We start from the raw sequence: 13,439 nt of genomic DNA, 5'->3' as shown, positions 1-13,439 counted from the left end.
TCACCAGCTCTTAAGCAAAGATGTGGTCGATGGAGCACTTCCTATGACTCTATAATGACTCTATACGTTTAAAAAAATCGTGTGTGCTGAGCACACGTGTCAGAAGTAAAACTTCTTTCGCAAGACTACGACGACGACGATTTGGTGAAGAATCAACTTCACCAAATCGTCGCCTTACTCCATAAACTGACGGCATTGCCATGACGCGATTTTGAAATTTTACTCTAAACGCGCCTAAAGCAATTTCACTTCAAAATTAATTATGTGCATGCATTTAAAATATATAAATGGGGATGCTTTGAGCGCTAAAAATCAACAATTTCAATCAGAATTATTTCGCAAATCAATGGTATTGCAGTACTTCATGTTTCCTCAAACACTTGAACTAATCTCACATTGTTTCTGATAAATTTGTTACGACCAAGTGCGAGTAGATACAATTGTATTGTTATAATGGACTAACTTCTTCACCTGGTTTGGTTTATCCAACTATTAAAGGATGTTAAGAGGACGATTTGTATCTTTGATTTATGAAGAACTTTTATAGTAATCAGATTTATTTTATTTCTTAGATAAATATAGAGCAAATTTACTAACGAGCAATATTTAAAATAAATTGATGATCAATAAGCCATCAATAAAAGTACCTATCAGCCTTATCTATGAGCAACTTTTGTTCAAAAACAAAATAAGGGTTGATAATTTGTTTTTTTTTTTAGCCAGATCCCAAATATGTTATATTATGGTCTAAATTTGTGTCACTACGTATAACTTTATAGGTAGGTATTAGGTAACCTAGTTGTTGAACTGATAACCTAGCATTTGTATTCCATTATAGTTTTATTCTTAATAATATTTATGAAACAGAAAGACTTCTTAAATGTTTGTACCATATACTATGTACCTATATGAAATCTCACTAATATTTTAATGGCATTTCCATAGGTAATATAAATACATTAAAATTTATATTGTTTCACTTTCTACGAATAGGTTTATGTTAACCTATTGTGTATTTAAATTTTAAATCTTAGTGCGTTAATATATTCATATTGTTACAGACCTTTTCAAGTTGAAAACATATATTTCAAATTTCTAATTATTCACTTTCTTCTAAAATAATATATTACAATTATATGCACGTAATTAGTAAACAGTATTATAATTTTATTATGTAAGTGTATACAGACGGACGAACATATAGAATAATACGTAATATCTATGCTCTAAGGTAATAACAAGTTATATAAAACAATTGATAAGAAGTTTGAAAAAAATCCGACAGTCCTCTTACTGCTAGCGTGTGAGGTGATGCGTATAAAACGAAATAAATAAAAATAATAATAAAATCCTGTTTTTAATCTGTGGTCATTTTGGTGGCAGAGGATATAAATAGTATTGAATAGCAAAAAATGTGAAGTGAAACCATAAATTGTATTAATCCAAGTTTACGTCATGTAATGATGCGTATTATGCGATTAATTAATGAAATGAATTTAACAATGCTTAAGTTCGGGATAGGCTGTATTTTAAGTGTGCAAATATAAAAATATTTGTGTGAAATCATAAAGGAATGGTCAGATAAGGTCGTAAATCGTAATCTATTTTACGATAATAGATCTGTTTTTCTTAGCATTTTTCGTGAAGGGCTGAGGTGGGAAGTATCTTCGACTTCGCAACTAGTTCGTGCGTATATCATTTCATTATTTACACATAAAGTTGTTAATTGTTTGTTTTGGCGATAAATATACTAAAACAGTAAATGAAAATAAAATAACCTTCAAATACGTAAACATACGTATATATTATAAGTAAACGTACGTAATTATATCCATTCATACAAATTATCTATAAATAGATTATTATTCAAAAATTTGTCTACAAACATAATCCAAAACTAATTTCAATAACTAAGAAAACTCATAAAATCTTAAATCATTTCAATCCGTAGACTCACTGTAACCACAGAATACATAATAGTAGCTAAGAATAGTAGCTAAACGCTACAGAACGGACACTCTCCGCCTCCCGCCAAAATGAAACACTTACCTCACCCCGCACGATCAGACATATTGTTATGGTACCCATTTCCCCGCAAGGACGATACCAACGACGTCTTAGACGAAACGCAACGAAGATTGACAACATTAATCAAATTGACTTAAAGTAATTTTATTATTTTGGATTTGTGATTATTGTTTTTCGTAGAAAATGGTTAAATATTGTGCTGTTTACGGATGTATTTCATCAGAAAAACGCGAATTTTTTTTACGCTAGTCACAAATGTGCCAACCATAAAGCGTTAACACACACATTTGCAGTCTCTACAGTGTGACTGTCAAAACAATAATTTTGTATGGAGTGTCCGGGGTGTGCTGTAACTATAAAACCGATGTAACTCATAATGTATGTTATTCATTGTATTATTAATTTCATCCAAAAAAAAGTATATATTTTAAACACAAATGACCTAGAAACTCAAATCCCATTATCTCACAGATAAGAAATACAAACTGTCGAAGGATATATTGTGTCTTTCATCACCATCTGAATCATGAATTCTTGGAGCATTTGTCAATACAAATCGTTATATAGAGTACTTCAATTTCTTAGGCAAACGTTTAAAATACATAATATTTTGTCAGTCAAATATATAAATGTTATCTAATATTTGGTAATATATCAATAAAATATAATAATTAAATAGTTATTGTATCATCTTATTAATTAATTAATTATTTTTTTATTAATTAATTATTTGATTAGATTAATAACATTTTTCTTGTATAAAAACATTGCCCTTGAAATAGACACGTGATATTTGACAAAATACTCTCATCATTCAATATTCGACATTATCTCTGAAATAATCTTGAGTGCTGAAATCTTAAATATTGCTTTTAAAAATGTATCAATTTTTAGCAAAATATCTCATCAACATGATATATTTAATGAGTAAATTTTGTTGAATATAAAAAGGTTTCTTACATTGTATTTTTAACAAAAATATATAACAAAAAAATGTTGTGTGATTTTATAAAACCACGGTAAAAGTGAAACTTTTTTTCACACTATAGACTAGTGATGCAACGAATACTACTTTTACGAATACGAATATCAAACTTACTATTCGGCGAATACGAATACGAATACGAATATCTCGCCTTGGTAATAAAAGACTTATTTATTTAAGGAATGTTTACTCTTATAATAATTAAAATTTACAATAGGCAAATTTTTGTTTAAAAAACATAAAATTCGTAGATTTTCTGGTTTTAGGCAATTTTTTTTTTCAGTCTGGATGTTTCCAGCCGTTGAATAAAAGTCTTTCCGAAGCGCAGTCGCTTACACATGGCTTCAGTGAAAAATATTTTTGGGCGAGTTTTTTCTGACTTGGAAAATGGACATCTTCTCGCCAAAAGGCCAGTGGATCAGCAGTCTCTGCACACGTCATATTTTTACGCGCGATTTTTAAATCTGTAGTAAATAGAGTTGCGTACAAAAATATTCGTTTTTAAATATTCGTATATTCGCCGAATACGAATATTCGGTAATTGTCTACTATTCGGCGAATACGAATATTCGTATTCGTATTCGTTGCATCACTACTATAGACATTTAACTAAAAATTATCGTACGTATCGTGCGTCACGCGACATGCGCTACACAGACCAAAAAGTTTGAGACGATGTAATAAAAGTTTCACTTTAACAATTACAATAATATATTTTTCGAGACAAATTTTTAACTTCTGATGTTATTCGCAGACATTCTAAGAATTTCTCAAGATATAGATGGTAGATAATATGATAAAACTTATAAAGGTCCATAACAATAACTCTATAAACTGAGCGACATTGAATTTGAAATGTCATTCTCACGTTATTTTTGAACAATATACCTAGTGACTTTTCAAGTTTAATTAGCTGTCGAAACATTTGAGTTTTTTACCACAGAAAATAAATTGAATATCGCTACTTCCTAAATATTTTTTTTTTGTGTTTAATGTTTAGACTAATGCCAGCATCCATTTAATAGTGTACTAATAAAACTTGTGTTGTACATTTCAAATTTAGTTACATTTAAAAATATAATTTTAATCTAAGTATGATTTTTTTATGAAATCAATAGCAAGCTATGATGACACACGTTAGCTTGTGCGTTAGCACATAAATTCTCGCCAGAAAAAAAAAGAAAATCTGCTTCATGTAAAACGTCTGTTGTAAGAACACTTCATGTTGTTTATCTCTACGATAAAATTGACAGGCATCATTGATAAGATCTTAGGTATCACGTACACAATGCATTACGCATTTATTTGCATTCATATTTCATTGAATAGATTTCTAGTTATTGCGTTAATGTCTACTATCAACGTCTAGTCATTCATTGATATGTTTATCATAATTATTTATACCTAAAAGTGAAGAGCTAATAATATTATAGCTTGATAATGTTAATCAAGCTATTCCGATGTTTAGTTTTATACTAGTAAGATAATTATGTTGCAAATGGATGGACTAATTTATCATTTTTATCCTTATAAAATAGATAAGTAGACAGCATAAGTATATAAGCATTTTATAGATATTAGAGAAATACCTAGGTAATTTTTACGGTCATATGAAATATCTAATAGCTATTGATAAATGGCAAGTAAAATAATAAATACTTCTTCCCAAAAATATTCATCGTTTCACCTATCATTGCATAGGAGGCTGAGATCGCAAACAAAAAAGTACAGATAAAACACACGATTCAGATAATTGAGGGCTTAATTAATATAGCCCTTATCGTGTGGTATTAAAGTCGGATTTACGTACGAGAGTTAGATGATAAGATTATTCTGTTTACCAAACGGCTAATGAAATTGGACAGTCGACAATACCACCTGGACTCTAACTGGACTTCAAGAAAGTGACGGATATTCATAGATTGGATTTTGTTTCTTTGTCATTAATGATTCTTGTGAGTACATTGTGATGTGTCTTGTTTAATTTTTTTTGCAATCACTGTTATCTTTTGATTACCTTTCACTCTGCTGGTAACAACACTTATCATTTGTTAAAATAATATCGCTCGTGCCATGCATAATTAAATATTGGGACCAATAATTAAATAAGTAATTCTTATATTACCATTTACTTTAATAGGTAACGATATTTTCAAATAATCTTAATTATCAAGGTAACGCAAATAATTATTAAAACTGTTATTATAATTAAAAATAAAATTAAAATAAAACGCTCTTATATTATCATTATTAATAAAATCTGTCGCCTTCATCCACTCTGCCGCCAAAATCAAAAAGCATGATCACAGTTTAAAAATAGAATTGGTTAATACTAATTTTTATTATGATTCGATAAGGATTATGATGGCTATTTCCGAACGAGTGTAAATTGTGTAAAACGAAACAAAATGTCCGATCGAATCGAAACTTTATCAAAGGAATACGACGAAAATATTATAGTGAATGCAGAGCATTCTAGGAGTGTTGGTTAGTTGTAATTTTTATGTATGTTTTTATATATGATATTTTCTATTTTTTCTAGATCATTTTTAGGACCGATTTTTTCACATCCATTGTTATGTAAAATGACAATAAACATAAACTAAAGTTCAATTATTATTAGAGATTGTAATTAAGAACACACAGCTTAATTTTCCCTAACAAAAACTTATTTTGGTAAAATTTATTATACATACCTACCTGTAAAGAAAAACCTATCAGTGAAACAGATGTGCCATCTATCGATCTTCTATTCTCAAGGGACTCTACGCCATAGCTTAAAATTCATTGAAAGATGCTTTCGCCTTTTGAAAATGTAGTTCTTTATCACAATTTTTTGGATTTCTCTAACATTAATCCTTTTAATTATTAAACTAAATGTTTAAACTAAATGAATCAACGTCCACTAAACGTGTTCTAGCTCTGTTTTTTTTTATAAAATTCTCTTTTTTAACCATTGCATAAATATTTTTTTCTCTCCTATGTAGTTACTCCTAAATAGGTACGTTGTAGCCTTACGTCCATCTAAAAAAATAACACCATTGATAACGTATTTTTTTTTTCATCTATAAACCTAATAGGTAATTAAACTGTTTATGAGTATGTACTGGTGTACGACTGTTACGACACCACTAACCTACTTATCATAAAATTTACCAAAATCATCTAAAGACGGCATCTTCTAAAGGTAGCTCTACCAGGAAACCCTAATAATAAAAGGAAATACAACCAATCAAATATATTAGGCCCACAATTGACATATTATAATATTTCCACATTCCAGGACTATTCACGATCCCGGAGTATCCCGAACTGGAGCTGGAGCGCGGCATGTGGTCGACGGTCCTGGAGGTGCTGCTGACGACCCTGCGGTACCTCGCGCCGGCCACCCTCCTCACAATATTCTGGGGGCACCAGCGTTTCTTCTTCAAAGCCTTGAAGTACGTCGATTCGGCTTTTCGAACACGTGAGTAATTTAACTTTATAGTTCTCTAATAGATGAAGAAAAGTAAATTTTAATTGTACCGAATAGAAAAGTTCCTCAGCTAAACGCTGTTCCGGTCAAGATATGAATGAACAGGGAAGTATCCGAATGCGTCAATTTTACACATGAAATACTGAATAATAATTAAAAAAGAAATTTAAAATTAAGAAGATTAAGCTTGTTGCTTGTTGTTGTCGTATTACTTTGAATTTCTTTCCTACTTTAGGTATATTATTTACATAATAAATTTTTGGCTCATTTAAACAATAATCCTGAATCGTGATATATGTCTACTGTTATGCGTCAGTTGTTTGGTTTTAAATCACAGCATCATCATAAACGCGTAATGCTGTAATATGTTAAGCCCTATAATCCCTTGTTAAATAGATTACTTGGTTACTAGCGTGCACATCATATTGTATATAGCACAGAATAGCTAAACAAATAATAGCTGACTGTCTCGATCGTATATTAAAAATGAGAAATCAAATTAGATTAAAACATACTTAGCATTTGCCCCATTCTCCTTTCAACTCATCTTAATTTTTCTGCACCCTTTTTGTAGTAGAAAAAAATTTCACAGGATTAGCAAAATTTTTCCGATTAAAACGCAGTAGGGTTTTGTAAGATTTTAGGAAAAAGCTTATCGTACAAATCTTTGTGGGACTGATCCCCAATTATCATTCTGATGTTACTACACTCATCATATTTCCTTCAATCTCTCCTATACCACTTTGAATATTATACAGGAGCAAGTTCATTATCAGATAGCACGTCTACTCATTTGCCTTCCTTTCATAATCATACATTGTGTGGCATCAATATTCTTTACATCAGTTATCACCTTCTACAAAAAAGTTACTATCTTTCTCTCAATCCACTCAATTTTTTTTATCGACTTCAGACTGAAAATGATCATCAATGTTTCCAGTTATTTTTTCAAGCGAAGAACAAAAGCAACAGGTGATACAATGGCTCTCCGAAGTGGGTCCCGTGAGGGTGGACGATTTGGAGACGGTGTGGCGCCACGGGTGGATAGTTTGCGGCGTGTTGGACGCGGCCCTCCCCGGCGCATGCGCGGGACATCCTCCCACGAGGCTGTCCCTGAAGCATGCACAGGCTATAGCTGACCATTACCTGGGAGTTGATCCGGTAATTCAAGATTTTGATAGGCAAATGAGTAGACGTGTGATAGAGCCTAGGCGTTTAATACCCCCTGATTGATTCAGAAACACGTACTAATATCTCCCGTTTAAATAAATTTATAGCCAAAAAACTCAATTAAAAAGAAAATTATCAAACCTCATGAGAAATCCTGCTCACTCAATAGTAATTTTTGCATAACCCATATTACAGGATATTTTATCTCATTTCAGATGTTCACTCGGCAAGAACTCGAAGCGAATGAAGTCTTAAGCAAACATGAAGCTTGGAAATTAATAAAGTACTTGGACAGAATTCGCACCGCTATAGCGAAACTTACGCCACCAACTGCCACATCAAAGCCAATAACGGAAAATACTACATCTAGTTCTACACAATTTACTCTCGACTACATTGCAAGGGGTTCTGGACTTACAGCAGCCCAAATAAATAATAAGATGTTTTTTAAAATATATCCAACAGCCCAGCAGTCACTTGATCCGGGAGAAATAACTGTTGTCATCAAGGGTCCAAAAAATATTTATGGTATGTCTACACTATCTCCAATATTGGGAAAAGCTCAGATGATACGACAAACTTTACTTGGTCTTCAATCGAAACCGACAAACTATACAGATAATGTTCTCCCAGTAACTCAAGGTGCAACGTACTTAAGAAATTATGGTAAAAACGACATGAACAAAACGTACTACATACCAAAAACGCAATACGATATAAGTATTGAAGTCGAGAGAAATCCTGATCACGTGAAAATTGGATACACTGTACCTACGGAAGGAAAATATGAAATATCTATAACAAGTCGAGGGGAAAATATAGTAGGGTCACCTTTCTTTGTAACAGCCTCCAAAAACATTATGCATATTTTAGAGAAAGATAGTTTTTGTTTAGAAGATGGTGAAGAGATTGACATTGTGGATATAAAAAGTGATAGAAAAGTTGTACTTCGAATAGTAGATTTTGTAACTGAAAAAATGCTATTAAAGGAAAATGGAACTCTAGAAAGGATAACAGAGGACGAAGCAAAAAATTTGATGGAATTAGATTCTTTAGAGACCAATTCAATCCACGACGACAAATTAGAAAAAATAAAAAATATAAACGATTTGAACCCTTCGTCAATGCAAAAATCTCAAAAATTTTACACAATTGCATCAAGAATTCTAAAAATGAATAGAGTTTGCAAAGCTTTATATAACTTGGACAAAGAAAAGTCTAACAATGTGTCTACAGATTCTTCTTCAGCCAAGCAAAATGACGTACCTGATGTAGTTAACTCAACATTCCTTGAAAAACAAACTACTCGAGAGAGAATAATTATACCTGAAAATATTTCTGTTTCATTATTTATGGATAAATCAACCAAGATAGAGAACATCACAAGTACGGAACTTACGAATCAAGAAACAAAACAATCGTATTTACAGAATTTAGAAAACTATAAAATGTTACAGGATCCATTCGACGATGATAACATGTCTACAGATACAATTCAATCTACAAACAATCCATTTTTAAATGATATATATGACACAACATATACTGAAAAAGAATTTGGTTCATTTATAACCAGCGAATATGAAACAAATAAATCACAAAACGAAGAGTCTCACATTTATAGCAATCCATTTATTGACTTTAAGAAAACAAGTACAGAGTGTGAAGAGGCAGTGCCTTTAAGCACAGAACCTGTTAAAGATTTGCATGACAATTTATCAATTATGTCAGATGAAGCAGCTGAGCGTATTGAAATTATTGAGAATGAGTACACAAATCCATTTATTGTTCTAAATGAAACCGAAGAAAATTTAGAAAAAACTCCTGTGACCGACTTCATTATAGGAGCACCCGTTTCATTGCCACCTGTCATAGGTTCGCCTATAAAAGAAAGTACACCGTCTTTGAATTGCAACACTGATAACAAAAATTTGCTTGATACTTTCAATATTAGAAAAGAAAATGAAAACATTTCTTTTATATCTTCACAAGAGAGCTTAGAACAGCGTGATGAAATCCCATCTATATCACCTTTCCACAGTCTAGGGTCAGACACATACAATTTCTTAAGTCAAAGTAACTTGCAACGGAGTAGAGATATTTCACCCAAAGATTTATGGGATTCTGCATACGTTAGCATCGATGATAATGCAAGTACACCAGACAATAATAACAATAGCAGTGATCGTTCTGTATCTGAAACTCTTATAAAAAATAATTTTGCATCAATTAAGGAACTTTACAATACACCAGCTATAGATAACCGGACATTGTGGGACGGCTCCGAGGAATCAGACCATAATAATATTCCTGAAGATACACGCAACTTTAGGTGGGAGTACAAACGCCAAGTCTTTACGCCCATTATTGAAGAAACTGAAAAAAGTCTCACCTCTGGCATGAAGGAAAATGTAACTGAGAATGAAACTGATACAGTGTCGAAAGCATTTGCTGAACTCAATGAAATCTATAACGACATTTTCCCGAATCCCGAAGAGTCCATAATTTCTGAAAATGAAGGAAGTACACTACAAAACTTCGAAGTAGAGTACATTATTGAAAATGATAACATCCGCGTCGATTCTGCGTCTGAAGATTTATCAGATGTGAAGAGACATGCGGGGGAAATAGAAGGATCGATTTCTGAGATTCAGACAAATGAAACTGAATCAGTTTCAGCAAGTCGAGACCTTCATGCCGAGGCTGAATCCAACAATAAATCAAGCCAAAATAAAGAAGAAACACAATTTGGCGATTCGTCATATTCTAATATTGTATTAGAAAAGAAAAGATATTGGGATGAAAAAATACGACTAATAGAGGCTAAAAACTTAGAAGAATCAAAGCTACAACAAAGAAGAAAACGTATATCTGCTAAACACTTTAGACATAACGATTCTTTGAGTAAGCGAAAAGGAAAGCAAATTGTTAAAAACTTTTTGAATTCGGGTGCGCAAAAACAGTCGAAAGTAAAAGATAACGCTGAAGAAACAGTTCGTATTAATACAGTTCAAGTACAGTTCTCTGAAAATTTACGCAGTGATATTAAATTGGTAGAAAAGTGGAAAAATTATTGGGATAACAAACTCGAAGAAGAAATCAAAGAAGTAACAGCTCATTCACAAAGTTCCTATGTAAAAGCAATAAATAGTACTGAATCAGTAAACACCATAGACCATGAAGCAACTGATAAAACTATTAGCAATGATATCGATCTAAATGCATCCAGAACTAAAAATGATGTTTCACCTGCAAAAAATGAACTACCTGAAGAAGTATTTAAAGCATTCGAAACATGTCCTAAAAGATTTTTTGGTACTTCAAGAAAGCATATCTTGAATAAAATTGACAGTTTCTTAGGAAAACCTGTTATTGAAAGCATTCCCAAGACAGAAAACATTAGCCTTAGTCATGAAACTGGTCTAGTTTCTAGTCGAATTTCTTTATTCCACAATATTTCTCAAAGCGAAGAATTGCCATGGTCGCGTCCACACCATAAACAAAACAAGAGCTCAATGTATAATAAACACAATTATAATAGTACAGAGTGTGATAAAAGCACGCATGACGATTCTTCGAATATTACTTCTGAAAATGACAAAAAAAAGGCGAATGAAGGTACACAAATAAAACAGATAGACAGTAGTGGTGATATACCCAACGATATTATTTTAGAAACAGATAAAAAAGTTGAATCGTTAAACGATCCAGAAGCTAATGATGTTGATAACGTGACGCAATATAATTCACCACAAAGTGAAAATAATAATGATATTGTCCTTGTGAATACTCAAGCAAGTACAGCAGAGAACGATTATATACCTTCACCAATTAAAGAAAAACATATTGCTGAAGATCTGAGAACCGATAATGTTCAAAGAAAAGTAAAGTGTCGCAAATTGAAGTCTTTTAGCAAATCAGAAATGGACATTTTCAGTAAAATCTCAACCAGCGAATTAACTGATGACTTTGACAAACATAAGTCTGTTGAGGAATTACCAAAAATAAATGTTAAAAATTTCATCAGCCTATATGAAGATGTTTCGAAGTCTACACAATCCGAGCTAACTAAATATAACCAGAAAACAGTAGCGAACCGCAAAATTATGTACAACTCGAGTTCAAGTCCAGGTAAGATAAAAACACGACCATATAATTTCTACAAAACTGGATTTCGTGTGTCATAATTAATAACGATAATTTTTTTATTCCTTTATTACAGGAACTCCAAGCAAGTCTCACTATATGCACTCAGCATCAAAACACTTTATACGTTCCAAACCTACAGAAGAAGAAAAAAATGAGTCCAAATCACAAGTTATAAACCCTGAAGATCATACACGATGTAGTTCAGTTCTGAGCACACAAGAATCAATCCCTGAAAATGATAAAAAATATTTAAGTCTTTCAGATATTGAACTAGAAATAATAGACAAGCAAGAGGAGAAAGAAGAACCACATAAAGTTGAAACACAAAAACCGGAAGAAACTTTACCAGTAGATTACAAGAGTCGTTTCAAAATTGCCAAGCAGTATTTCCAGTCGTTAGAAGAATTGAGAGATGTTAAAAAGAATACAAAAGTTAGTGAATGTAAAATTAAAGTTAACAGTCTATCAACTGAATCTCTTGATGAAAATGGAAGGAAGGAATCAAAGGAAGATGCTCAAAGTCTAAAAATGGAATCTAAATCTAATTCTATGCCTTCATCTGAAATTTCCAAAATATTTAATGAGATGCCTCAAGAAGGAGAAACAAATCAAGATGATGCAGAGTCCAAAAAATTAGTTAAAATATCAGAAAAATTTAATGTAGAAGACTTATTTGAGGACGTTATGGAAGGAAGGCTGAGTCGCCAGGGGAGCTTACGCGGTATTCCACATAAAAAAGCAGTTTTGGAAACGTTCAAGTCAATGGAAAACGTTTCAGATAACAAACTAAATTCATACGAGATGGCAGTTTCACCGGTTAACGACTTTTCACAGCAGACATCAACAAAAAATGCACAGACATACCTAAGTGAATATCCATACTTGCCCACAACAGATCCGTCCAAATTTCAATCAAGATTCGACGCAAGTGCATCGGGTTTAATTTCATATAATGAACTGTTGAAATCTAGACCTAGAAGAAATAGTGTGCCAGATATCAGACTAAATCCCTCATTTACGGAGAACCTATGATAACAGTATTTATTCGTGTCTAGATGTGTCATAATTATGTGAATTCTTTGTAATTATACTGTAAGAAAAAATGCTTCGTACTAATAATTAACTTTTTTTTTCAAATGGTAAATTCTTTTTAAATAGGTTTGACCTATCTATCGAATATTTTATGTAGAGAATACCCTTAATTTTCTAACAGTATTTAATTGTACCTTATAGTAGTAAACTATATTAAGCTAGGTGAGTTTTGCTTGAAACAAACATTTTTGTTGCAATATTATTTCTTTGTTAACATCGTCGACTGTATTGTTGTGTTTTGTCCATGTCGTTTTGTTATTTTTATACGTTAAGGCCCTTGTACAATTTGTACAGCATATGAATCTTATTTTAATTGGATAATGCATGTAGTTATTTATTTCATTATTTGAAATTAAAATTTTAGATGTTACATGTGTGTTTATTTTGGATATTAGCTCCAATCCCCTGAAAGTATGCATCCCTTAGCTTAATAATTTTAAGATATAGTTTTTGCAAAAAATAACTTGATGCACCCTTTAGCTCCTTTAACTTTGCAAAGCTGAAGGATATATTTTTTTATTAATTATTCATCCCTCGTTC

At 31.9% G+C, this 13,439-nt stretch overlaps 1 protein-coding gene across 3 annotated transcripts in view; it reads left to right on the top strand.

Moving 5' to 3' along the window:
• LOC123694812 overlaps window positions 1–13,269 on the top strand; it is a 34,452-nt gene extending 21,183 nt beyond the window's left edge. For 2 of the 3 annotated variants that reach the window (XM_045640383.1, XM_045640384.1), the window contains exons 2-5: window positions 6,297–6,479; window positions 7,429–7,649; window positions 7,874–11,789; window positions 11,881–13,269. In XM_045640383.1, coding sequence (XP_045496339.1) covers window positions 6,344–6,479; window positions 7,429–7,649; window positions 7,874–11,789; window positions 11,881–12,839 — 5,232 coding nt within the window. In that variant the 5' untranslated portion in view covers window positions 6,297–6,343 and the 3' untranslated portion in view covers window positions 12,840–13,269. Of the gene's footprint in view, window positions 1–5,346; window positions 5,501–6,296; window positions 6,480–7,428; window positions 7,650–7,873; window positions 11,790–11,880 lie in introns of those variants that run through there. The other variant, XM_045640382.1, reaches the window with a different exon arrangement.
• Window positions 13,270–13,439: the final 170 nt, after the last annotated feature.

The sequence above is a fragment of the Colias croceus genome, chromosome 10 (genome assembly GCF_905220415.1).
Source record: "Colias croceus chromosome 10, ilColCroc2.1".
NCBI classification, from domain to species: Eukaryota; Metazoa; Arthropoda; class Insecta; order Lepidoptera; family Pieridae; genus Colias; species Colias croceus.
This window is presented reverse-complemented; position numbering and strand designations above follow the sequence as displayed.